The following is a 27,892-nucleotide window of genomic DNA, read 5'->3' as shown; positions in this document are numbered from 1 at the left end:
AATATATAAATCCTTGTAGAACTATGTTAGGTAAAAAGTGTACACATTTGGCATTACTCCCCCCATCTTGACTGGAAGACTACAAATACCAAAATGCAATTCAGCAAAAGGCAAAACAATGGTCTCTGACCCCTTCCTCACTTTGAAGCTAAGCAGGGTATGTCCTGGTTACTGCATGGATGGGTACCTGAATGGATTTCGTGTTGTGATTTTTCACCCCCAGCACCCTTATAGCTGTAAAAGAAAACTATGACTAGCTGTAAAAATATCTTTAAAAAAAAACTATCACCGTGGGTACGAAACTACACATACCCTTGGCTATCTGCAGTCCATCATAGCCTCGGTTATCGGTAAAAAGGACAGAAAAATTAATGCTTTCCTGGCCACCCAGGCTCTCACCATGTGCCCGCTCATCTGTTCCAACTCACCCCAGTCCCCAGATGGCCTCCTCACCTCCCCTGCCCTCTCCCTTTCTCCCCACAACACATGCTATTTCTGTGGCACAGTTTGCTTTGATGGCGGCTATACCTGAGGCTACACAGCACTTTGTGTTGCAAGCTCAGTCCCTAGACCACCTCCAACTCCCAAATTTCACTTGGTGGCCCTAAGCCACCTCCACCCACCAGTATCCGCAGCAATCTCATGCATTGAGAGAAAAACAAGTTGGTGGCTGTTTCATTTCTAAAAACACCCAGTTGGGCAATTTAACCGAGATATAGCTATCTATTTGGGAGAAAGGGGCTCCCTATTCTCCATCAAATATTTACAAAACGACTGCATGGAATAACCACAAACCACAAAAGGCCTCATTTAAATGTTTTGTGCCCAAGTTGTTTTGGACCTGGTCCAAATATATCCAGCGGTTTGAGCTGTGCGCTTTGGCAAAAAAGTACCTTGTTTGTCTATGGGAAAATAAATGGCAATTAGGCTGCAACTTTGGGAAAAAAATGTTTTTGTCTTCTTAATAAAACATTTATTTTTTAATGAATCTTTATGAACCTTTGCAGTTTGGGGGGCCCGCAAGTCCCTAATCACTTTCGTAATTTCGTCCAAAACGCTTACTTGAATCAAAAGTTATTAACAATAGAATTTGAAGAGGTTTCAATGGGAGTCTGACTCACTCTATGATATATATCTATATATAAAAACACCAGCAAAGTTATGATGGGTTTTAAAAGGCTTGAAAAAACTCTTTCACCTGAAATATCAAGGTAGAATAATGAGCCGAGTCACACATGCCACAACAGGCTTCAGTTCCATTTTTCCGACGCAGCTTTCACTACGAAGGATTACGGCACGCTTCCGTTCTTCATCGAATACTTTGATTCAACCACATTCAAATTCGAAATTTCTTCATCGTCGGCTCTATCGACGCCAAGACGGGTTTAAAGAAGTGTCAGGATTGTGGGGCTAAAATGTCGATCACCAACCTCCAACACGTATCTCTGTGGTGTCTCGGCAAAGAACATTGCATGTCAAAGTGTATTTCCTGTCAGGCGATGACCGACAAAGCTCAAAAGGAGCATAAAGGTAAATTGGTTGTGGGTAGGACACCCTCAAAATCCCCTTCAAATATTTAGAAGAAAAGAAAATCTGACGAGTTGAGAGAATCTCCTTGATGGAAGAGATTCAAGAAAAGATCTCGATCGAGGAGTTAATCACGTCACTGTTCGTCTTCATCTAAGAAGGAAAAGAAAAGACATCACAAATCTCCTTAGACCTCAAGCGATTCCTTCCCTGAGAGAATCGTATCGTCGGCCTAATCCAACTGCCCGGCCAAGTGGGATGCATTTCAGAGAGAAATTATTAAAGTTTACGAGAAGGCGGCCCTGACTCCCTTGAAAGAGAAGGAGTTAGACCATGCCCCTGTCGCTTTGCATAAAGACGACAAAGGGGATCAAAGGCTGTAAACCTTTGAGTTCGGGACGAAAGCCATCAACGCCTCAATCTCATGAGAAATCTTCGAGGGCTTGGACAAGCTGAGAATCCAGTCTTTGGGAGATCTCTTCGAAGAAGAAGAAGTCAACAACTTTGACGAAAACTGGGTCTATTTGATTGATGCCATCAGCGTCAGAGCCGTGAACGCCTGTGTCGAATTCTTCGACATTAAAAAGAATGGCGTTATTAACTTCAAAGTCTTATTTGACGACTTTGTCAAAGCTGTCGAAGCCTCCACCAATACTGGAAAAGACGTATAAGTCTTTGCCAAAAAAGGATTTTTTAAAGTCCTTAACATCAATATAAGAGGACCATGAGCCCTCTGATGATAATACTCTTTTGGCTTAGAATTTGGTACTCCAAATGTACCAGATGCATTAATTTCAGGGGAATCTAGAATAAAAGATTTGTATGAGAATCTACAGACGGCCAGTGGTGTGGATACATCACCAGAGTGGAATTTTTAGGGCGGAGTAGACCTACTGCTCATTTTAAGCAGGATGATTTGACTGATATACTCGACTGGGGTCCTCAGAGAGATTCAATTTTACCTTTTCATGTTTCTCTCCAACGAAGAGTCACTACAATTTGGGATTCCCCAGAAACTGCGCCTGTAGTTAACAAATGTTTCTCTATAACGTATGGGCCATCCAGCAGTGACCCAGAATATTTAACTAAATATCCAACACCAAAATGTTAAGTGGTCCAGGCAGCAACGTCCATCAAACAATCTGCATACACTACTATTCCTCCAGACAGCGATGACAAATGGGTGTATGCATGGGCACGCAAGATCTTTACTGCTGGAAGTATGGCACTGATATTGGAAAATGCTACCTGTGCCTTGTCAAAGTTTACGTTCACCCTGTGGGATTGCGGAATGACCACATTCCCAAAGGGGAAGAAAGAGACCGCTTCCTAGCTATCATCAAGGATGGTAAGGAGGAAATGTGTGAGTGCCTTCAATCAGGTCAGGATTTGCACCGGATGTGGAAACTAGGCTTCTCAATATGCCTCTTGATGGCTCTAGGCTGTTTGGAAGCAAGGCTGGCGAAAGTCTGGAAAAGCTGCAAACCTCTAAAGCGGCAGAAAAATCCCTCAGCCCACAATCAGACAGCCTCAACATTCTTACACCAGTACGGAATCTTGGATGGGTAAGTTCTTTCGTTTCTATTCCTTAGATGGAAGAGCGAGAGGACAGGCTACTCACAGAGGCCAGAGAAGATTCCCTTGCGGTGGATGAGAAAGAGGTAATAAGTCTGCCCAAGCAACTGCTACTTAGAAGAATGGCAGGGCATTACTTCAGATGCATGGACACTGGGTTACTGCCTTCCCTTTCTAAAACGTCCTCAGGATCATCCACCGGGGAACAGCTCATTACAAGATTCCAGATTCGTTCATGGAATGTTGACCCTGCTAGAGAAAGGTGCTATAGAACCGTTTCCTGTGGCAGAGAGGCACAAGGATTGGTACTCCCCATACTTTCTAATCCCCAAAAAGGGCAGAGTATTGAGACCCATCTTAGACATAAGAAACCTAAACAAATTCCTCAGGAAGGACAGGTTCAAGATGGTTACCCTTTCTCAGATCCTTCAGGTCCTCCAACTCCAAGACTGGATGGTGTCATTGGACGTTCCGGATGCTTACTTTCATGTGCCTATCGATCACAAGCACAGAAGGTACCTGAGGTTCGCGTTTGGCGGTCCTGATTATCAATTTTAAGTTCTGCCATTCGGTCTGACCTCCGCCCTGAGGGTTTTCACCAAGTTAATGGGTGTGGTGTCAGCAAGTCTCAGGAGAGGGGGGATTCACATCTACCCCTACCCGGATGATTGGCTAATCACGGCCCATTCTCCCAAACAAATCCTGGAACCTCTCAGCATCACCAGCCACTCCCTCGACAGATTGGGCTTCTCCCACAATTTCAATAAGTCACACATGATACCATCACAAAGACTCCAGTTTATCGGAGTAGTCCTGGATGCAATCTCAGGAAAAGCCTCTCCACCTGAGGTGAGGGTTCAACACATTCTGCAGATAGTCACCAAATTCCAAAATGCCCAGCGTCTCCTGGCCTTCGACTTTTTTGAAGTTGCTCGGCCTCATGGCATACTGTATTCTCCTGGTTCCAGTGGCTCACCTGAGAATGAGATCACTTCAATGGAGCACTAAGGACACAGTGGTCTTAATTCTCAGGCAAGATATCAAACCTGCTTCAGGTTCCAAACAGAGTTGCACAGGATCTCCTGTGGTGGGCCTGCAAGGACAATATTCTGAAGGAAGAACATTTTTGGCAACCATGGCCGGAGATAACAGTAGTTACGGACGCCTCACTCATGGGGTGGGGAGCCCACGCCAACGATCTGACTATCAGCGGTCGTTGGTCTCAATCAGAGTCCAAACTGCACATCAACCTTTTGGAGCTGAGGGTGATCAGACTATCCCTGAAGGCCTTTCTGCACTCTGTATGGGGAAAGAATGTCCTGATAATGACGGACAGCATGGTGGCCATGTATTACCTCAGAAACAGAGGAGGAGTAGGGTCACTACCACTGTGCAGAGAGGCAATGGAGCTCTGGTTCTGGGCAATTCAAGAAGGCGTGTCTCTATCAGCAGTTCACCTACCTGGCGAAGAGAACATGGTGGTGGACGCTCTGAGCAGGCAGAACACAGTCTCCCAAGAGTCCTTCAAGAGAGCTTCTCCCTGTGGGGAACCCCTCAAGTGGATCTGTTCATGACCAGTGTCAATCCGGAAGTGCAAACGGTTCTGCTCCAGGGAAGTTCCCCCAACAGGACCTCTAGTGGATGCGTTCATAGTAGACTGGGAGTTTCCACTCCTCTACGTGTTTCCTCTAGTCCCCGTCATTCCTCACATAATCAGGAGGTTGAGAAAGTTCGGGAAATCCTTGATCCTAATTGCTCCAGATTGGACCAGGAGGACGTGGTACCCAGACCTTCTGGACATGTCCATCTGCCCCCCAATACATCTTCCACAATGAGAAGACCATCTCTCATGAGAGGAGGGTTGGGTTCTCCATACAGAGGTCAAGACACTCAACCTTCATGCATGGTTTCTAAGAGGTTGAGATATAAGTATTGGGACCTCCCGGATGACGTAATGGAAATCTTGCTTTCCGCCAGAAGGCCAGCAACAAAATCTTTGTACCGCTGCCATTGGAACAAATCTAGCAGCTGTCGCAGAGATAAGAATGTGGATCCTTTTATATGGTGTTATCTTTTTTGCTACATTTAGCAAATCTTGGGCTCCAGATTGGAACAATAAAGGGTTATGTGGCAGCGCTTTCAATTTTCAAGTGCTCTTCGGAAGAGACCTCATACTCTAATGTGTTTCCATCTATTCCTTTTCAAGTCCCTGTATGGAATGTAAATCATGTCCTAAAGTTTCTAACATGCATTCCTTTTGAACCAATGCATTCATGTCCCTTAAGACTGTTAATCTTAAAAAACATTTTGCTAGTAGCAATAATGTCTGCCCGCAGGGTGAGCCAGTTGCAGGCACTTTCCTGTAAAACTCCATACACTATTATCTTTAAGGACAAACTTATTCTTAAGGTGAACCATTCTATTCTGCCGACTTCCGTTTGTCACAAATAATTATGTTACCAGCTTTTTACCCACCTCCTCATCCTGCAACGGAGGAGAGGAGAGATTACATAGACTGAACCCGAGAAGGGCTCTCCGTTTCTACATCTCAAGAATGTCAAAGATTGGCTAGGATGACCAGTTATTCATTGACTATACTGGTCACAAATTAGGTTTAGCTGTAACAAAACAGGCACTATCAAGATGGATCGTTCTGGCTACTGGGGAATGTTACAGATTAGCTGGAAAGGATCCTCCGGAAGTCTTGAGGGCCCACTACACAATGGGCATGGCAACATCTTCTGCTCTGCAGAGAGGTATACTAATAAAAGACATATGTGCGGCTGCCACTTGGTCTACTATTCACACTTTTGTGAAACATTATTGTCTGGATTCAGCTTCCACCCAGGAAGGATGGTTTGAGAGGGATGTCCTTCATTCTGCCCAAGATAATTCTTAAGGACAAGTCTAAATTTGTACTCCCACCGGCAAAATTATTGCTGCTTTAGGAGTTTAACAAAAGATAAGGAATACGTGGGAGGACACAATCCATTAAAAAAACAGGTTACTTACCCCTGGTGACATTATTTCGATTGGACGTTCCTCCCACGCATTCCACATTGCCCTCCCAGCCTACCCCACCGCAGAATGTACGTGTTTTTATACTTTACGCTCTTTTAGAGTCTGCTACGGTGTAAGGAGGTTGCTAGGAATTCCTCTAAGGCAGGGAAAAAACAGAACTGAAGCCAACGGGCTCTGCGCACGCTACATATACAGGTGATGAAATCGACCATCGAACGGAGGCCCTGGAGGGACATCGAGTTGACGTAACCGGTGCACAGCGCCCTCTGTCGAGACATTTTTCTCCAGTGGAGCTGAAGCTGGAATGGATATATCAAAAGATGAGGAATATGTGAGAGGAACATCCAATTGAAAGAATGTTACCATGGGTAAGTAATTTGTTCTTCTATTCTTATTCCTCTCGACCTCTCTTTTACCTTCGATACTGGCGACCATTCTGACCTTCTCTCCACACTGTGTCTTCTTGGTATCAGAGATATAGCCGCTGATTGGTTTGCTTCTTACCTTGCCTCCAGGCATTTCCAGTGGTCCTCACTTCCCTACCACCCTCCTCCTGGTTGGTGTTCCTCAAAGGTCAATCTTGGGTCCACTTCCCTTCCATCTCTATACCCCTGCTCTCAGTAACCTGGTCTCCCCTTACAGCTTCTCCTATCAATGTTTCACCAACGACACCCAGATATTCTTTTCCTTTTGCTCCCTGTCTGATGAACTGAGAGACATCGGGCCTGATTCACAGAGCATTTTCCTATGGGATTGCACCGTTGTAAAACACTTCTGTGAATCAGGCCCAACATCTCTCTGCCACACCACCATCTAATATTGGACAGCGTCTCACTCGTTCTTGCTTAGTTCCACTAAAACTGAAGTTCTCTACTTTGTAACCAAACAAGCTATCTCTAAATTACCCGCTCCCATTCTCTTCTCTCCTTTCTACCTTCCTTACTCTACTTCTACTCACAACCTTGGGGTCGTATTCGACCCACCTGACAACTTCTTGCTCTTAATCTTCAAATCTGCCACTGCAGCCAGATCCAACCTCCTCGATATCAGAAAAATATGCCATATCCTTACTTTCAACACTGCCAAACAACTCATCACCTCCCTAGTCCTTTCTAGAACTCTCTACTGTGCTGTTCTTCTCTATGGCCTTTCAAACTATGCTTTCTAACCGCTTGCAAAGTCCTTAGCTTTGCTGTCCACACACTTTCAAACTTCCTCACTTTACCTCTACCTCCTCGGCACAGCGGCAGATTGGCTGGCTTTCTATGAAACTAAGAGTTAAATACAAACTTCTTCTCATCATCTTCAAAACCCTGCACGGTCTTGCCTCACCCTACCTATCTATCCACCTCACCCACTAGTCTCCTCCTCACAGTCTAAGGTCATCCTCGGCCCATCTCCTTACCACCACTCAAGCACCCTGTGCTCCCTCTCCTTTCCACTCTCTCCCTCTTCTCGCTCCCCTACTCTCGAATGATCTTCCTCTCCCTCTGTGTGCGACTCTTCCACTACCACTATTTAAATCTAACCTCAAAGCCCTCCTTCTCTCAGAATAAACACTGTGGTGGCACTTCTGCTACTACTTTACCCAACCTGCCTTTCTTCGGACTAATCGAAGCCAACCCTACTGAACTTGCCCTTGTCCCCAACACCCCCAAACTAGAATTTACACCACCTTCCTCTTACCAATGTTTCACTGTATTGGACTCATCCCTGGTTAAAGGTTCCATCTCCCCCGACATCACCTGTTTCTCAGTGTACATTCTCTCACCCCATTTTAAAGAAGACATGTCCTTCCCTCTATATTCAAGACTACATTATCTCTGTGAGCATTTTTGAGTCAAAAATGCATTTAATCTCCCTGTAATTCCTACAAATTCCTATAAATATATAAATAAATGTGTCTCACTCAAAGGGTTCATATTGTGATATTTTATCAAGACATCCGTTCAAATATTCAAAGCATTGGATGTGTCTGAGAGAGTGTGTTCCACAAAATATCTGTACCTTATGTGACAAATCCCCAGATACCGTCACCTCTCCCCTAGGGAGAGCCCCTTTCCATGAGGCCAGCAAAGGGAGGCCACAACCCGATAGTCCCCCTGAGGGTGGTACTCAGCTAGTGGATCTCATGGTGGGGGACTCTTTAGTGATGACCTGGGAGAACATGATATCCTCATAACCCACCTGACCCTAACACACCTTCTTACCCCCCCCCCACCAACACTTTCCTTAGTGTTCCTATATGTTTATGTCAAACTATTAGTATATAAAATATTGGGACAAGGAAGACTGTGGACTCCCCAAGGGACGTGTATCTCTCAAGTATTGGGATGAAGAAGAGATACAGAGCCATACTAAAGGCCCAGCAGACTCAGATAAAGCAGTCTAGTTGGAGTAACCAGGAAATTCGAAACGAGATGGAGGAATGGAGGCCGGAGCGCTTGCCCACCAGCAGAGGCGTCCCCGACAGCTCCACAATGGTTGGGCCAAAGAAGAGACCAGGGCAGCCAGTCGACTTTGAGAGCTGGGGCACGTGTACAACTGGAAATGAGTAGCCCAGGAGCAGGGAAATGCTGCAGAGATGCTGCAGCCCCTGGAGAGACCATGAGAAGCCAGAGCAGGGAGGAGATGGGGCCCGCACCCAATAACAAACTGCCTCCAAAGTCATCTTTTTCATCACATTACCTGCTAGGATAGTGAACCCAGTCTGCAGCAGCAAGAGGAGAGAACCTCAGTGGCCTGGGACCTGTACCCTTTCATGAAGAGTAACCTAAGTCATCTTCATAGTCACAGTACCTGGCAAGATAGTGAACCTGGCCTACAGCAAAAAGGCAAGAGAAGTATACGGGTCTGGGATCCGCAGACACAAGACTGTAAGTCAGTGTTGGTTGAGGACTTTTGAAGAGCAAACCAAGTCTGGGGAACCAAGACACTCCCTCTGGTAACGTTGCGCTATGAATAAGGAAACAGAAAAAGGCAAGTCAGGCCAGGGGAAGGGAGGCCCCCACCTGGCATTGTGAACTGTGAAACAAAGTCAGAGAAAGACCAGGGGATGGGGGACGTTCCCCCTGGCGCTGTGAAACCTAAAGAAGGTTAGTGGGTGGGGGTCATCCCACTAACATTGTAAACTGTAGACTAGAGGGGAGGGAGTCATCACCCCTCTACCCCCTCCCCGGCCCCAGGCTGAATTAACTGTGAAACCCAGTGTGTGGAAGACCAGGGGAAGGGAGCCCTCCCCCCTGGGACTGTGAACTGGAAAGATAATTTTAGAGATGACATGTTCTATTTTTGGAAGAGCCAACCCAAGGAAGTCATTGGAACTTTTGGTCTTTCTTTTTTCATAAATAGCTCTTTTTATCACGAGGTGAACCTTGATCCCCAGTCCAGAAGAAGGGAGTCGTTCTTCAGGACCAAGAAGGTCAACTTTATCTTTAGTTTAGTTCTAAGTGCAAGGGATACAAGTCGTTTTTTGTATATTTTGTTTGTATTTGGCTGTTTTCATTTTCAAGAAAGAAAAACAAAGTATACAACAAAAAACCCAACCCCCCCCTTCGCCCCAAAGCTGGGTTTCCCCCCCTGAGACCTGCATGGTTTAGATGACAGTTATACATATTTAACAAATATCAAAAATATGCAAACGTTGAGGGCAATGTTGTAAATTAAAGTCTGATTGTAAGAATTCAAATACATCCGCCCAGTCAACGGAAAATTTAGACTGATCACCCTGAATTTCATAATTAGTCCATTCCAATGCAACAAAAAAAAATTCCAGATCCTATAAAAACCATTCGATCACCGTCGGAGAATCCTTGGATTTCAACTTTTGAGAAATCCCCAAAAGGGCAGCCAACTGCAGCACCACAAATGTACATTTTTGCTTTGAATTACCACGCATAGCGGAGTTAAATACCAACAACAGCTTTGATTTCATAGAATTAGGGTTCAACGCACCGAACAATTGTTGCATATGTTTATTAATCTCTGCCCAATAGCCCGCTAATACTGGACAGTGCCACCAAACATGACCCCAGTCCCCAGTTGCCCCACACTGTCTCCAGTATGGAACTGACGGAGAGGATTTTATCTCATGCAAGCGTGCAGGTGTATAACGCCACTGCGTTAACAGTTGAACCCAAAATTCTCACAGTTGTATAGAGCAGGTATACTTAGGTATGCCCTTGATACAAGTGGGTTTTGACACAGAACGGTGGACTGTTACTTCACGAACATTCTGACACCGCCCTTAGTATTTTAGTTGAGGCAGGGAATCCCCCTCTTAGGGATAGGGACGGATAGGTTTTTATCTTTATTTTCTTGGTGAAATAAAAGTCTTTAAACAACCACCATGTCACCTCTGTGCCAGCCTCCTCCTTCTACATCCTTACACTAGGAAAATGAAGTAGCAGTATTTACATGTTTATAACTTAGAAAGTTGTATGGGGTAAAAAAGCAGACATTCGATCATGCAGCTTAATAAGAAAAGACACTTTACAAACCTTCAACATCCATAAACTTGAATCTATACGCTTTGACACACGAGCGGTAGGAGCATCGGATCTAGCCTTACAGCTGTGCCTTCGGTCACAATTGGTACCGAGGACAGCTATGGCAGTATGTGGTGCCATTTAAGTCTCATTACTCACTGGCTGGCTCTTATATTACTACAAAGGAAAGGGATGCAGTGGGTTTGCACCCAGCCAAAACATGCACAAGGGGAAAGCATCTACAAAAAAAGACATCAAATGGCTCTTTATAAAAATGATTTGCGATTGTAAGGCGTGAACAGTGAAAGGTTGTGGTGCTAAGGAACACCGAAAATTAGGAAAGTATAGACTAGTAAAGCAGGGGAACTCGGACACTAGATGGCGAAATCAATGAGACCTGGAGAATAGGCACAGCTTCAGCAACCTGCAGAAGAGTGGAATCCCAGAAGAGACTGAAGGCAGGGGTCAGACTAAAAAAGCAGAGAGCGGCTGACAGCAAAGGGGCTGCTGGGATGGGGGTTGCTGTGTGTAGGCCCTGATTCACACTATGCTCTTAAGAATGCACGGCTGCACATATGGCTCAAGGAAGCCGTCTGGATGCTTCCAGACCAAGCAATGACGGCAAACCTCGTGGAGAAAGAAACGGCAGGACATGGGCAAACCTTAAGCCAGGCCGGGGCCGAGAGCCCAGTGATCTCAGCAAAGGCCTTCATTGGACCAGCTTCTCTTATGATTCCTTGCATCCTGGGGCCAGCAACACTTACGGCCTGATTTACAAAAGCGTTTTACAATGGCGCAATCCCGTAGGAAAACTTTTTGTAAATCAAGCTCTAAGACTGAAAGTTTGGGAGTTTCGGGAAGTTCTTTTCGATATATCAAAAAACACATTGGATCACTGTGGTAGGTAAGGATAATTCTTAAAGGTTGAATCCTGCATCGCTGGACTGCTGGATAAACAGAATACAAGGCTTGGCGTGAGAGACTATCGATGATATCATCTGTATAAGAGCTCCCAACACAAATAGAAGGGTGTCTACAGCATTACAGCATTCTGGGGTAAAAAATAACCCTTCCTTCTCAAATGCGGCACTGCTTGTAATCAGAAAGGAAGGGGCACGGAAACTGCACGCCCTTCAGTAGGTATCCAATAATGTGGTCACCAGAAAAGGGCAGTCTTAACAAAAAGTTGCGGGAAAAGGGCTGTGCTGTTACCCAGTAAAAGTGTTTCCATTATAGCACACAAGGGGAGAAGGGATTGCGGGTGTGTCCGCTGTTCCCATTGTGTGATATAATGGGTCTGGGGGTTGCGGACCCATTATAACGCATCCCTTGAATGGATTGCGGGGGCCACACCACAGCCCTTTTGTCGCAATTTCTTTTTAAATTGCCATTTTCGCAGCAACTTTATTGCATGGAACCCTTCAAATGGCAAATGTAGTTTTATTTTTTTTCTCAACGTGAATTTGGAATGGGCTTCTCAGCTGCAAACACACTGACCTGTCACACTGCAAACGCGAGGCGCTTTGTCACCGGATGCAGATTTGCATGTGTATAAATCCACTGATTTTTTCCTCCCAAAACCGGATCCCTTTGGTTTTCTTTTGTATTCATTTTGCTCATAAACAACAACGAAACAAACCACACATAGCCTCCCCCAACAGAACATGTCGGCTACCAACCGGAAAACACAACAACGCTCAGCGAACAGCGTAACCTGACTGAAGCTGCCAACAGCATATCACAACTCTCTTGCTCTTTTCTCCAGCTCAGTCCTACTAACTTACCCCCCTCCTTGCTTTACAGTTGCGCCAGAATGCCAAGAAACCACACAGGTGGCAACAGTGCACGGTACAAGAACAGTTAACATTACATACATTGGCCTTCATTACGAGGTTGGCGGAATGGATTTACCGGCACCGGTAATGGTACCAGTGCCGGTAAACCCATTCCGCCCTATTATGAGGTCTCGACGCGGGACTCGCAATGGGCGCCTGGTAAAACCAGGCGTCCTTAACGGGTCCCGCGAGGAGACCAGGGAGACCGTTATAAACGGGCCCGTTGTTAGCTCCTTCCCCATTCCCATTGAGTCATATGGGGGCTCGAAATGGAATGGGGATGGACCGGGTCCGGGTTCCTCGGACGAGGAATTACCGGGTCCGCCAAGGTTGGGATGGCCCAGTAAGTCCTCATTTGAGGAACCCGGGCCCGGTATGCGGTAAGGAGGCAACCATGCCGCTAAATGCGGCATGGTTACCTCCAACCTCGTAATGAGGGCCACTGACCATTTTGTATATTTGTTTCAGAAAACAATTCGGACGAATTGGCAATATAGATGGTAAAACAAATACTATAAATATAAAATGTACAATTCTATTAAACAAACCTTTTTGAAAAACCGGTTCTTTGACATTTAGGTAAAATGCACACAACTAGGCCAAAACCTGTCAATTTCACCTCGGGCAAAACCCTCTTGCGATGACCAGACAAAGGGGCTTCCCCGATTTAATTTCCTTTTTTGTCCTTTCTTTTTTGTATGCATTCTTCAGCACGGTGTGCTGCCAGGAATCCCTGATGCCAGCTGCACTCAGCGACACCGAAGAGGGGCCGGGCAACAGAACAGCACTGCCAGGGAAGGTTGGGGGTGGGAGGCGGTTGGGGGCGATGATGCAGCTTTTGTGCCCCCTTGAATGGAGTTCCTGTCATTGACTTTTACAACCCTTGGACTCATTATGCATTTCAATGCAACATTAATTCCAGACTCCAACTACCCCACCCCCTTGAGGACCCTCCTCACACAGTGCCCCTCCCCGAATGCCTAGCGTGAAGCCGCGATGGAGGCCGGCGGGATCGAGCGAGACCGCGGAGAAGCGAGGTTAAAAAGGCGTTGACGAGGTCGTGTTTGGGCATGAGTGGGAATGTGGATCTTTTCAGTCATTTCATAAATAAATATACAATTCTGTGTATTTTTAAACTGGTAAAAGGGACTGGGGACCGAAGGTGGCCTTGGAAACATTTTGAAAAGTGGCTCCATATTACACTGGTGGGGTGGGAGGGGGAACCAAGGGGGTTCTCCCACTATATAATAGGGGGAAATGGTCTAAACAGGTCATGTTAAAGCTCATTTATCCCAAGACAGGATTAAAACATAGCTACCCAGAACAAAAAAAACGATATATAACCTTTGTAATAGAGAAGAATACACTTCAAGCAGCTTTATCCTGTTCCCACGAGCAATCCTTCATAATGTTGTAACTAAGACATCTGCTTGCAACAGCACTTCGATGCACATGGGCTGTAGTGCGCTTTACAAATACAAATAAATAAATAATACATTATGGGGGAGAGGAAGAGATGGGCGGAAGTGGGCAGTGTTGATGGGTTAGAAGGAAAGAGCAGCAGAAAACCAGGGTACCTACGGAAAAGTGTGCCGGAGCCCAAAGGCCCAGAGTTCCTAGCTGGCCAGTCCATCCCTGTGTGGGGGCAATGTCAGATGGTACCCGCAGAAAAGTGGGCCAGGGCCAAAGCCCCAGAGTTCCCTGATGGCCAGTCCTTCGCTGTGGGGGGCAATGCCAGAGGGTACCCACAGAAAAGTGGGTTGGGGCCCAAAGGCCCAGAGTTTCCTGCTGGCCAGTCCATCCCTGTGTGGGGGCAATGTCAGAGGGTGCCCACAGAAAAGTGGGCCGGGGCCCAAAGGCCCAGAGTTCCCTGCTGGCCAGTCCATCCCTGTGTGGGGGGAATGTCAAAGGGTACCCACAGAAAAGTGGGCCGGGGCCTAAAGGCCCAGAGTTCCCTGCTGGCCAGTTCATCCCTATGTGGGAGCAATGTTAGATGGTACCCACAGAAAAGTGGGCCGGGGCCCAAAGGCCCAGAGTTCCCAGCTGGCGAGTCCATCTCTGTGCGGGGGCAATGTCAGACGGTACCCACAGAAAAGTGGGCCGGGGCCCAAAGTCCCAGAGTTCCCAGCTGGCGAGTCCATCGCTGCGCGGTGGCAATGTCAGAGTGCAGGCAACGAACGGCCCGGCCAGAAAAAAAAGTCCAGATTCCAAACACAGCTAACTCCTGGGCCTACGCTGAGTTTACAAGATGTTAAGAACCCAAAACCGCAAAAATGATGTAGAGCCAGTGCACGAGACACGGAAGGATATCAATGGCTGAGCACCGGAAATGATATCTCACGGAACAAAGCGGCTCACCCACCAATGGACAATGATGAAATACCATGTCCGGGGCCATTAGAATAATTCTGTTAGAGGGAGCTGCATGGTCCCTTTCTGCGGAGTCCCTTGCGTGAACTAACGATTATACATTCTGATGGTGGCACACGTCTAACAGCAGTGGCGCACTGAGCTGACGGTGCAGACATTGTAGGCCTCTCCGGGCCTTCGCACACATCCTTCCGTGCATCGCCATCTACTCCCCCCTTCTCCTCATTACGCAATTCCCTCCGATGTAGGGCGTGCCATTTCATCGCCTCCTCGCGTGATTTTCTCAGAGCGATGCGATCTCCTGCCAGCTACACGAGGTGCTGGCAAGGGCCCCGTCTCTCCCGCTCCCACAAGGCCCGACCCGCACTCCTCTTTTATCAGAGAGGTGCCCTATACAGCCCCAGCTTCCAAGGAGAGTGGGACCTTCGAAGGGTGTTAGGGAGCTTGTCCGGATAAGGGGCCATCAAAACAGGGGCTGTCCCTCCAGGATAGCTGGTTATTGTGGAAAAATGTCTATGGTATTAAAAGGAGTCACACCATTAACCTATCTCACTTCTGCTCTAGGTGCTACAGAAATATATATATATATATATATATATATATATATATATATATATATATATATATATATATATATATATATATAGTGCTTTGCCATTTTAGCACTATAAATTGCAGGTGTTACCTAATTAAACTAGTTACATGTCTTTATATGGAAACATTATATAAAAAATTAACATATATCGAAACTTTTATAGCGAAAAATATAAAACATTTTTTGGGGGGGCGGAGTCCACCCCCAATCCCCTTTTTCCCACCCCTAAAAACCCACCCCAACCGTCTCCCCGCAAGATGTAACTGTTTACCCCACACCTAAGTGCATTCTTCATAACATTTTTCGTTATAAAATATTCGATATATGTTCATTCTTTATAAGATTTTCGATATAAACACTTCATACTGTGAACGGATTGAAAATGATTAATGCCTGCCAATGAAGGGTGGTCAGCCTTGCTGGGACCCGAACCGCGGACTTGCAGGTTGACCCTATGTCGCCCCAGGTGAATGCTTGACTCACTGACGTATCTAACTCGTTCCAGGAAACTGGTTCCACTGAAGAAACCAGAAGACGTGTGTATGTATACATGCTTCCTATTTGATTTAATAAGTCTTATTAGCACATGGAAATCATAATGGACCTCCTCTCAGCCAATCAGAATGTTCACAGATCAGTCAAAAACGACTGGTATTGACTGCATTCTGAACATTCGGTCTTCAGAATCAGGGGGAAAGCAATGCAGTTCCCAGGCAAGATGTTATTTGAACAAGGCACTTCCTCTCTGGGAGGTCCTTTTTTTGCTGTAACATGCTATTTACAGGAAAGCAAAAGATAAAACATGGGAACATGCTTTCACTTGCCTATAGAGTGCCCATTTACTTTTACAGGACACCTAACGCATGCTCAAGTTCAACCAAGTTGCAAATAAAATGCTTCACTTATAAAGACATCCATGTTGTTTAAATACTACAAAATAAAACCAGATTTCATTTACCAACTCGGTTTGTCTGTTTACTTTGCTCACTCTTAAAGCACCATTTTCAACTTCTCTGCGAAAACTCCAAACCATGTGCTAATAGCCTTATAGACCTCTGAAGGGGTCATTATCACATGGGATAATGACCCTTGCCCAATGTATGGCCCTCCATGGTGGCTGTCATTATCCTCCAATAACGAGTCTTTATTATAATATCAAGGATCCAGCAAACAAGTTGACACTTTATGACACACCAAAAAGAGAATAAAATAAGCGGCACCGCTAAGACAATATGCTTCTGGCCGCTGCATGGAAGACAGTAAAACAAGAATGTTTGAGGTAAACGGGGTAAAAAATGATAACATTTTTCATTCAATGGCAGCAATTCAAATACATTTCAGGGAATTGTTATAGTGCCATGTTGCTTATATTGCATGCCACCCTGCACACTGAATCCCCGCTGGGGGTGAGGGGGGGTTTATCGTTGTGCACGAATCTGGCATCAAGCTTAGTTACCACCAGTGGCGTACCAATTGGGGGGTGTGGGGGGGGGGCAAGGAGAGCAATCTGCCCTCACATGCTTTTTTGAGAGCCTCATCAGGACATTTGTCAGTGGGACACCTCTCCCGTTCGGCATCTCAATGAGGGTGCCCAATGAGAAAAGTGGCCCGCTGGCAGGACAATGTGTGTTGAGCAATTCCTGCTCAGCACGCTCATTGTCCTGGCAACAGGACACCTTACCATTTTTGAACGGGCGAGGTGTCCCGCTGCCAGGACAACGTCCCAAGAAGCTTCGGGCAGCAGAGGGGCTCTCGCGTTGATCTGTATCAAACAGACCATTTCCTTGTGAGCCATTAGCCACTGTTGGGAGCCGGAGGGGCTATTAGCGGGGACTTTTGTCCCTTTAGAAATGGGAATGGGAGGGAGTGATCCAAAGTGAGAAGGGTGCATATTGCTGCATGCTTTATGAAATAATGACTAAGGGTCCGATTCAAGGAATTATTTTCATGGTTCAAAGTGACTTTGCACTGCTGAAAAGTGACTTTGCACTGCCGACACAAACCCTGATTCATGGAACTCTGAAAACTGTATTTTGTAGTTCAAAGTCATTTTGTACTGCAGAAATTACCACTTGCACCGACTTTGCACTGAGAAAATCCACTTCCATGAATCAGGGTTTGTGTTGGCATTGCAAAGTCACTTTTCAGCAGTGCAAAGACACTTTGAACCGTGCAAAATATTCCCTGAATCCGGCCTTAAGTGTTTAATCCACCTATTTCTTTAGTCCTGGAGACAACAGCACCTTAACTAAAACAGTCCTGGACAAGTGTATTATCCAAGGCACGCAATTGCGACTACTCACGAACAATCACTGGAATGTCACCTACCTTATGGTACTTGGAATAAAGTAATAATAAAGTTTTTGCTAAACTGCGCCAGCTCACCAGAATACAGAAAATGGGGCTGATTCATGGAATTATTTGCATGGAACAGCTGGGATTTGCACGCCATGTTGCGTGCGAAACCCTGGACGTCGATGAATGGAATCGACTGCGCAGCACTTTTTCCTAACGTGCGTGGACATTGCGCAGACTCTGCACGTCTCTGCGTGCAGTCGGGTGCCTTGAGTGAGACTCCACACAGATCATGGGCGATGCCTGCGCAGATGGTGGAGTAGGCGGCGGACTCGGAAAATGAGGAAGAACAAGGGAAAAAGTGGGCGTTACGAGGAATGTGCTGCAGGCAGTCCATAGAATGCCCACAAATACTCACAACAAAGCGTATACATGGATGCGACCACGCAACCTCCCGCCTGCGAAATGACCATGCAAATCCCTCCATTTCTCTGCCACCCAAAGGCAGGCGTAAATATAGTTGCGCATAGTAATCGCAGCGTGGAGGTGCGTTTGCATGTCATTTTTAGGGGTGCGTGTACGCAGCCGGGGATCTGATCAGACTTAGGTGTGCGTGTACGCAGTGTAGTGTGGAGCAGGAACGGTTTACGTGCGTTTGCATGCAGATTTTCTGAGTTTCGCCCGAGCTATGATACATCGTACGCATGTTGTTGGGATGCCGGTAACAGTCACGGGAGACGCCGTGCAGGATCCTCGACATGCAGGCCCGCTTGCTGGGGACCCCACGCAATGTTTGAAGGGTGGGGAACACACAAAGGTAGCTGTAATCTCTGTTTTCTGCTTTGTGTGGGGGTGTTCCGTCCGCGACTTGCATATATGGTTATTTTGCGCAGAGAATTCCAGGAATATGCGGGGCGTGCATTTTTTTGTTATGCGTGCAGGCTCGCACAGTGTTGTTCTGGGCATGCAGCACTTGCAGGATTTATGCGATCTTTTCCATGACTCGGCCCCTAAGCATCCTAGCCTTATGCTTGACACCGCCCCACAGGAAGCACACAGACAAACTCAATGCCCCACAGGAAGGACACAGACAAACTCAATGCCCCACAGGAAGCATACAGGAAAACACAATTCACCCCAACGGAGAGATCGGAGAACAGGAGAGCCACCAGGCCTCTCTTCTGGATGTGTGGGGGTCACTATTTCACAGGTCATAATTCAGTGATCACACAAGAAGGCCGTCCCATCGCAGGTGCGCTTTACTTTCCCCATTTAACTTAACATATCTGTTCCACCAGCTGTCATTAAAGTTCATGATCATCAAATACCGCATCCAGGCCAACAGTGCTAAGCCCCGACGAAGGCAATAGTGCGCTTTCCAAAGGCCTACTAATAACCCAATTGCTGTTATTATTTCATCACATGCTATGTTATGTTATTTGGTCTTACAAAGCACAACTTCTACCATTATGCCCGATTATTGGAATTCTTTGCACTGCTAAAAAGTGACTTTGCACTGCCGATGCAAACCCTGATTCATGGAACTGTGCAAAGTGTATTTTTGCAGTGCAAAGTCAGTGCATATAGTCATTTTTCCAGTACAAATGAATTTGCACGTCTTTGCACAGATACATGAATCAGGGTTTGTGTCGCCAGTGCAGTCACTTTGAATCGTGCTAAAAATTCCATTACTCGGGCTCTTACCCTTTAGCCTATAAGATAGCTCGTCGGGTTAACCACTCGCTGCTGTGAACTGTGTGTGATCTGCAGGTCGCAGGTTCGAATCGCGACAAAGCCAGCTCAGCCTTTAATCCTTCCGAGGTTGATCAGTAAGTACTGAGTTTGGTTGGGTGATATTGTATGTGTGTTTTTAGCGCTTTATAGATAACACGTCACTTATTCATTTCATGACATGGTCTGTTTGGTGCTTCGAGATGGGTAGGGCTTGTGTAGGGAGAGCACATACAGATCAGAAGTGCGCTCTGTGTGGGGTGTGCTGCTAGGTATTTTTGGTCTTGTAATATCTAGTGAGGTCCCCCCTGCCAAAAATTCAAAAAGAAACACAAAACGCAACCGCAGAAAAGAGACGGCAAATGGCAACCCGAAAGGCACACGTGTCTGGGGAAAAAATAAGCTGGTTGTGTAACCTAGAATCACCGTCAGGTATGTTAGTACCGCTTGTAAGATATTCTCGGCAAGGTTCGGCAACCCCTGAAAGGCATATCAGATGCGATTGGCCGAGCGCCGCACTACGACGATGAACTGACAGGAATCTCGCGTTCCCGCCAAAAACAGGAGCAGCCGCCGATTTACCTCAGAAAAGAGAACCGCGGGCCTCCGGAAGCAGTGCAGCGGCGCTGCCCGTGCTGAGGGGGCGAGGAATACCCTGGCTTGCGCTGTGACACGCCATTTAGCGCTTAGTGCCGGGTGTGGGGGCAACGCTGCGCACACACATTCGAATAAATCAGTAGGGGGGTGCCAGGGGCATGCCACTTCTGTGCTGTGCAGGGATAGTGTCTAAACCGAATGCACACCTTCTCCGTCCCAGGCGCTGGAAGCCTACATTCATTGATGTGGGTGTTATACACAGCGCCGCGCGGCGGCAGGAATTCGCTCCAAAGCGCTACATGATGTCGCCCACACTGCTCAGCTCCCCCCCGGTGTGGACTGCAGCCGCAGCCGGCCCTGCTCCTGGACAGTGCACGTGGGCGGTGGGGTGGGGGAGTTCTAGTACCGGAAAGCGTCGTCTTAGCACATGCTGGATTCCTCACGCTTCTAAGCGCTGTTTCTACAGATGCTCGCGTTACCCAATTTCAACGTACCAGTCCCGAGCGGCCTCTGCTAAAGACACGCGGAACTGACTTTTAAATGCGTGGTTATATCTGTCATTAGTGTTCACTATAGCGTGGTACCGAGCTGGTTAGCGGCCGCCCTCGTCTCCACTCTCCCCTAGGGGGCGCTCTCAGACCACAGCTACGAAGAGAGACGGCGGGTCTGCGGGCAGCAGCATGAGACGGTGTATTGTGACGAACAAGAGTGCAGAGACATCCCCTGTCCATCGCTCCTACCCAGTGATAAAGCGCACAGAAACGGGGCACCTATAGCGCTGCCCGCAGGCTGCGTTAGGCGGGCACACTGTGCTCAGGCTCCTGGGGACGGTGGCTCGGGCACAGGCTGAGCACTGCGCACTCGCAGCGTGGGCGCAGAGCGCTGACCTGCACGGTGCACTGGAGACACTGCAGCGTGCACTGGATGCTCACAGTATAAAGGCTGCGCCACTCGGGGCACTGCATTTTACATGGCAGGGCCATCGTTAGAGATGTGTATGGGGCACTGGTCAGCTCAATGGTGCTGCGCCACCGCGTGAGGCGTCGGAGCGGCACAGCATGCAGGAGACACTGCATTGTGCACTACCTGCTTGCAGTCCACCCCGTGAGACGCCGCGGAGGCACAGTAGTGTAGACACAGCGTCCCTACCACACCGCCAGTGTCTGACACTGCGGCCCCGTGCGCCCTCACAGACGTCACTGCGTGGAGACTGCTTCTTCTCGTGGCCAGAGTGCTGCAGCAGGCACTGCGTATCACACTGCCGGAGGCTTGCGCGTTGCACTGCTTCCTACACTGTAGGCTACCATCACAAGAGCCATGCCCTGCGCGAGGGGCACACCGTCGTGCCCAGAGAACGAGATGTTCACACGGCTTTAGATGCGAGGCACTGTACATTAACAACTGCAAAGTCACTGCTTTGCCAACGCACCATAATCTCTTAATTACACAGAGAGATTGCTCGTCTCACGTGTGGGACAACTTGTAAATAGTACTATTTATTGAATACAACCCATGTGTCATGCATTTATGTATGCTGTATGATTGGCAATACCCGCGAGAAGCGCTTACAAAGGGGACGTTTGCTCCAATATTATATTTGAAGGCCTAGGTTGCCAGCCTTAGCCCTGGTGAGCTGCTCTCAGAACTGCCAGTAAGGCAATAATACTTAGAACTAAATATAAATTAGGTGGCGCAGCAAACACAACTCTACAACCATACAGCTGTCTGCACTTTGCGTTGTGTGCTCATATCCTGAGTAACGCACACTGTACTGGGGCATCACATATTACAATGCCTGTGCCTACATCCTGCAATGAAAGCAGTGCACCTCCAACACGCTGCTTGACGCCTACACACTTCATGCACGGAATATGAAACTGCCGCGTGACATCAGCACACTGCACCGGTGCGCTGAACTGTACGCTAGCTTCTCGTGGGGGTGCGGGGTAATCCTGCACGCGACCAGGCAAGCTTACAGAGCACCTTACACAACCTACTCACAGTGTGAGACCTGTGTATTGCACTGCACATTACCGAGCATGTTTACACTGCATCTGGCAATGCCTACTCACAACATTAGACCTGTATATTGCACTGCACGTTACTGAGCATGTTTACACTGCATCTTTCAACCCCTAATCACAGCCTGTAACCTGTATATTGTACTGCACATTACCAAGCATGTTTACACTCTTATGCCCACTCACAGCATGAGACCCTCATTTCACACTGCACATTACTGAGCATTTTTACACAGCATCTGTCATGCCTACTCACAGCAGGATACCTGCATATTGCACTGCACATTACTGAGCATGTTTATGCTGCATCTTTCAATACCAACTCACAGCGTGAGACCTGTATATTGCACATTACCAAGCATGTTAACGCTGCATCGTTCAATGCCTACACACAACGTGAGACATGTATACAGCACTGCACATGACCAAGCATGTTTACACTGCATCTGTCAATGCCTACTCACAGCATTAGACCTGTATATTGCACTGCATGTTACTGAGCATGTTTACACTGCATCTTTCAACATCTAATCACAGCATGAAACCTGTATGTTGTACTGCACATTTCCAAGCATGTTTACACTGCATCTGGCATGCCTACTCACAGCGTGAGACCTGTATATTGCACTGCACCTTACCTAGCATGTTTACACTGCATCTGGCATGCCTACTCCCAGTGTGAGACCTGTATATTGCACATTGCCAAGCATGTTAACACTGCATATGGCATGCTTACTCACAGCATGAGACCTGTATATTGCACATTGCCATGCATGTATACACTGCATCTGGCATGCCTACTCACAGCGTGAGACCTGTATATTGCACTGCACATTACCTAGCATGTTAACACTGCATCTGGCATGCCTACTCCCAGCGTGAGACCTGTATTTTGCACATTGTCAAGCATGTTTACACTGCATCTGGCATGCCTACTCCCAGAGTGAGACCTGTATATGGCACATTGCTGAGCATGTATTGCACATTGCTGAGCATTTTTACACTGCATCTGTCATATCTACTGACAGCGTGACACCTACATATTACACTGCACATTACTGAGAATGTGTACACTGCATTTGGCATGCCTACTCACATAGACCTGCATATTGCACTGCACATTACTGAGTATGTTTACACTGCATCTGGCATGCCTACTCACAGCGTGAGACCTGTATATTGAACATTGACAAGCATGTTTACAGTGCATCTGGCATGCCTACTCACAGCGTGAGACCTGTATATTGCACTGCACATTACCTAGCATGTTTACACTGCATCTGGCATGCCTACTCCCAGTGTGAGACCTGTATATTGCACATTGCCAAGCATGTTAACACTGCATCTGGCATGCTTACTCACAGCGTGAGACCTGTATATTGCACTGCACATTACCTAGCATGTTTACACTGAATCTGGCATGCCTACTCCCAGCGTGAGACCTGTGTATTGCACATTGCCGATCATGTTTACACTGCATCTGGCATGCCAACTCACAGCCTGAGACCTGTATATTGCACATTGCCAAGCATGTTTACACTGCATCTGTCATATCTACTGACAGCATGACACCTGCATATTGCACTGCACATTACTGAGCATGTTTACACTGCATTTGGCATGCCTACTCACAGAGACCTGCATATCGCACTGCACATTACTGAGCATGTTTACACTGCATCCGGCATACCTACTCACAGCGTGAGACTTGTATACTGAACTAGAGGCGCTGCCTTGTGCACTGCCTGTTAGCATCACCCTGGATTACAGCTTTTTATGGCTGTTCTGAAGGCAGAACTGTACGCGAGTTTTGCACCTGTGCGCCGTACTTCACTGGACACTGACAGGCCCACGCCCCGCCCTTACCTTTCAGTACAAAGTAGAGTTTTTCCAGTGCCATGGTTCTTGCACCTGGGGGGCGGGCGATCTAGGCTGCCTTTCCATGCAGGGCAGCAGGCACCGGGCGAGCAGAGCTGAGGCTAAGGCCGGCACATCGGAATCCGGGCGCTGCAGTCTGTCCGGCTGGCACAGGGAGCCGGCACTTGAGGCTCGGACCCCTGGCACATGCGGGGTGCGGGGTCGCTGATGTCCGAGCAGAGGGGGTTCCCCGGGGATAGAAGCAGCCGCGGGCCTTCTCCTGCAGCCTTCCTCGGTCTAGCCCCAGCTGCGGCGATCCGTGCGAGTCACACTGCACTGCCGCTCTTCCAGCTGGTGCTGTGCACGGGAACCACGCTGCACTGCTGCACGCCGGCCTGTCGCCCACTCGCGCCAGCAGATGCCCGTTGCAGCACTGGGACGCACCGCACGAATGCAATCCGGTGTGTCGCCTGCTCCAGCTGGTCCTCAGAGTCCCACTGCACGCGCCGGTCTTTGCCTGCCGCGGAAGAACCTGTCAACTGGCGTCGCAGCGCTGTACTACTGCACTCCTCCAGCCCTGCGGGGGAGTCGCACTGCACTGCCACAGCCACGCTCTACAGCCTGCCACGGCTGCGGCTGGCCATCGGGAGTCGCACTGCACGGGCACCCGCCGCTCTCGCCCCCGTGTTGAATCCCCGGCGGAGCTGCCCCTGGGAGGGAAAGCCCGCGCTCCGATGTGTGTCCCACGTAGCAGAGATGCCCAGCGCCAGGCCCCGTGTGTTTTTAAAGGAATCCTCGTGATGGGTCCCGGGTGGGCAGGGGGCACTTGAAGCCCTTCCTTCCAGATCAGCGTGCCAGGTCTGTGGGCGGTTCTGCTCTCCAGCCCTGAAAACCCCCACTTCCATCGGGGCAGGGCTGGGTCAGTGAGGACACAGGCTGTGAGGGCCGCTCAGGGCAGCGGGTCCGTAGCGCTTGGTTGGGGGTCAGGGAGGTGACTCGGCGCTATCCGTGGTCTCTTGTGCAGTTGCCGCCCGCGTCTCCCCTGACCTGTCAGGGATGATGGCAGCTGCGGGCGGGTGGGTGGGTTCGGGATCGTGCACGGTCCCCGGCCCCCAGAAGCTGTGCCAGCTCAGAGATGCGGGGGCTGGTCCCCGCCGCTCGCCTCTCGGCTCTGTGCAGTGCCCCCGGGACAGCACTGGAGCAGCGCGGGCGGCTCCTGGCTGTGCGTGTCCGTGGCGCTGCTGGTGCCGCGCGGCGAGGCATGCACGTGTGTGCCGACACTGTGCACTTTCTCGGGGTCAGGCGGGCGGAGGGGAGACGCGGATCACGGGGGCTGTGCTGCACTCCCTGGCTACGGTCCCCCACTTTGTTACCAGGACTCCGTGACTGTGCAGTGATGGGGAGGGGCGTGTGGATGGGCTACGGTTCGGTGCCGTCTTTGGAGGCGTGCCCTGCGAGAGAGCGGAGGTGATGGCATGAGCGGGTCTGTCGGCCACTGCCCCTCGGTAGTTGCTAATGTTCCTTACAGCCTATCCTGTCCCCGAGATCAAGGCGCTTTGGTGGCAGGCTATTGATGTAAGAGGGCTTCGGTGCGCTATGTTGCCCGCACAGTCCTGTATGCACACGGTGCCCCGCTGCCAGATACTGCCTGAGCCGAGCAGGGGGGGGGCTACTGAGTGTTGGTGCCGCTATCCTAGCCAGTTCTGGCCCCCCTCCCAAACAGCTGTGGTAAGGGCCGGCTGTTGCTCCCTTGGGCGTGTGGGGCCTCTGCCGGCAGGTTAGGGATGCTCCAGGCCGTGGCCCCTCAGCGTGTCTTGGGGTTTTCCGTTCCTAGCTGCAGGGGGGCTGACTTAGAACCCCCCTCCATTCTTGCGCCCTGTGAACATGCAGACCAAGGGGTGCGGGGGCTGCCTCTGCTGCGGGGATGCTGCTCCTCCCCCCAGCCCCAGCCCCCCTTTCCACTGCAGCTTCCCCGGGGCCAGGGGCTTCCTGTCAACTCCTCTCAGTCGAGCGTCCCTCAGCCTCTCGGGCTCACGCTGGAGGCGCGGATTGTACGCTCGGCCGCGCTTCCTTTTGCGCATGTGCTCCGCAGCAGGCAGCTGGGAAAGCCTGCCGCCACAGCACCTGCACCTGCCTCAGCGGCGATGCATCCCTGGGTGGCAGGCTGGGCAGACCAGGGCATCGAGACAGGTGTCCCGACGCAAATGCAGCGCTGCGCGCGTGTGCCGCCTTGCCCTGTCACCAGTGTTCGAAGAGTAAAAAAGAGAACCTGGGGCCATTTGGCCGCAAAAAATACAAGCACAGTTTTGGCTTTTGTATAAACCCAGGCGTTGGCATAATGGTACTAATCTGGCCTAAAATGCCAACAGCTAGCAAATGGTGTTGGTACCTGGGCATATCTTGGCAATGCTTGTCAAATATTATGTTATATGGCACTTGTATAGTGTCTACTGCCATTGGTATGGCGTTGGAGCGCTTCGAACGCCCTTCAGATGACAGTTATGAGATGTAATAGGTGACAAAAGGATTTTGACAATGTGTGAGTGTGCATTTTTAGCCAGCACGAAGCTGGGTAAGGAGCGCTTGGGTCCCTTGCAGCAAGCCATGGTTATCAGGAGAGAGGAGAGAGAGAATGGGTGCTGTGACAGATTGCCAGGGAAGTGGGAGAGTCAGAAGGGTGGCATTATGTGAACGGCTGGTCTGAATTTTGCGTGGGTCTCAGATGTATTCTTTTGGAGAAGGTGATGGGTGTTTGGGGTGTCTGCAATGGAGTAGTGTTCATTGAGAGGTGCGCCGGTGAGTGCGCCGTGCCCGCGCGCGATAGGTTATGTTCCGTTGTGGAGGCGTGCTTGACATTCCATTGACACCCGGTTGGAAAGGACCTTGCAAAGCTCATCATAACGGCTCGACTGAGATGCATTCAATAGCGGGGAACTGGAAGGCAACCTGGGGGAGAAAGGGAGGAAAGGGAGGCTACTAAGATGGGTGTTGCAGGTCGCCACAGGGGGCAGTTATCTAGAAGGGGGGTAGGACAAGAAAAATTGTGAAAAAAGCTAGAAAAGATAGTAAGATAGACACCTTCATCACAAGTCACCAATAGTGAAATGTAAAAAAAAGGTGTACTAGCAAAACATATAATTCCAAAAAGTGTTTTTAAAAGAAAATAAATTTGCTTCAAACAATTGTGGACATGTAATCATAGTAACATGTCTTTACAAATCCAACACGTTTCTGTCTTAATCCTTAGAATTCTGACATTCTTCAGGGAACATCGATAAGCGTAAAAAAATGAATGACAAAAATGCATTGCTTTAATGCTTATTCACATTGCATAACAAACACTTTCTTTAGGCAATTTCAATTTTTTGGTGTGAACATGATCACTTAGAGGTTGATATCGCCAAAGCCATTGACTCCCTGCTGTACAAAGCCTGCATCTTGATTAAAAACTCCCCATGTGTTTTATCTACAAGAGAAGTCTGTAGGTTTAGATACTTAAACTCACACAAATGGGTGAATGCATTATACTTATATATAGCTCCACCCCTACATATGGAGACATACCTCATGTCTTCCTTTTATGCATGTCAGGCTTTTTTTCATACACTTGACACTGGCCAGACTGGATCTCGGTCCACTTTTCACCTGCCAAAAGTTCAATACAAACTACAATCTCTGGTGTGAAAACCCATAAAAGGTATCTTCAAAAAAGGTCTTGCGGTACAGAGAAAACATTTTCTATTCTTGGTACGTTAAGAAAATAAAAAACAACATACTTCCAATATGGAAAGTGTACCCCGCTATGGCAAATTGCTGAAACGATCCATTAAACTCTTCTTCTCTGCTATGTGTACTTGATTTGTTAAAAAAAACTTTAAAGTCACAGCCCAAAAGATTCCGTGTTGGAGGGGTTTGACCCTAGATACAGAATGACAAACCTGCGGAATGAACAAGGTGTTCCAAGCTGTATATAACTTAAGT

The 27,892-nt window shown here is 48.3% G+C and overlaps 1 protein-coding gene across 1 annotated transcript in view; it reads right to left on the bottom strand.

Moving 5' to 3' along the window:
* NETO2 (neuropilin and tolloid like 2) overlaps nt 1–26,002 on the bottom strand; it is a 530,310-nt gene extending 504,308 nt beyond the window's left edge. The window contains exon 1 of the mRNA XM_069607060.1: nt 23,921–26,002. Coding sequence (XP_069463161.1) covers nt 23,921–23,954 — 34 coding nt within the window. The 5' untranslated portion in view covers nt 23,955–26,002. The remainder of the gene's footprint in view (nt 1–23,920) is intronic.
* Between the last annotated feature and the right edge of the window lie 1,890 nt (nt 26,003–27,892).

The sequence above is a fragment of the Ambystoma mexicanum genome, chromosome 1p, assembly GCF_040938575.1.
Source record: "Ambystoma mexicanum isolate Mex_15411 chromosome 1p, UKY_AmexF1_1, whole genome shotgun sequence".
In the NCBI taxonomy this organism is placed as follows: Eukaryota; Metazoa; Chordata; class Amphibia; order Caudata; family Ambystomatidae; genus Ambystoma; species Ambystoma mexicanum.
Note: the sequence above shows the minus strand (reverse complement) of the source record. Positions and strands in the feature narration are given on the sequence as shown.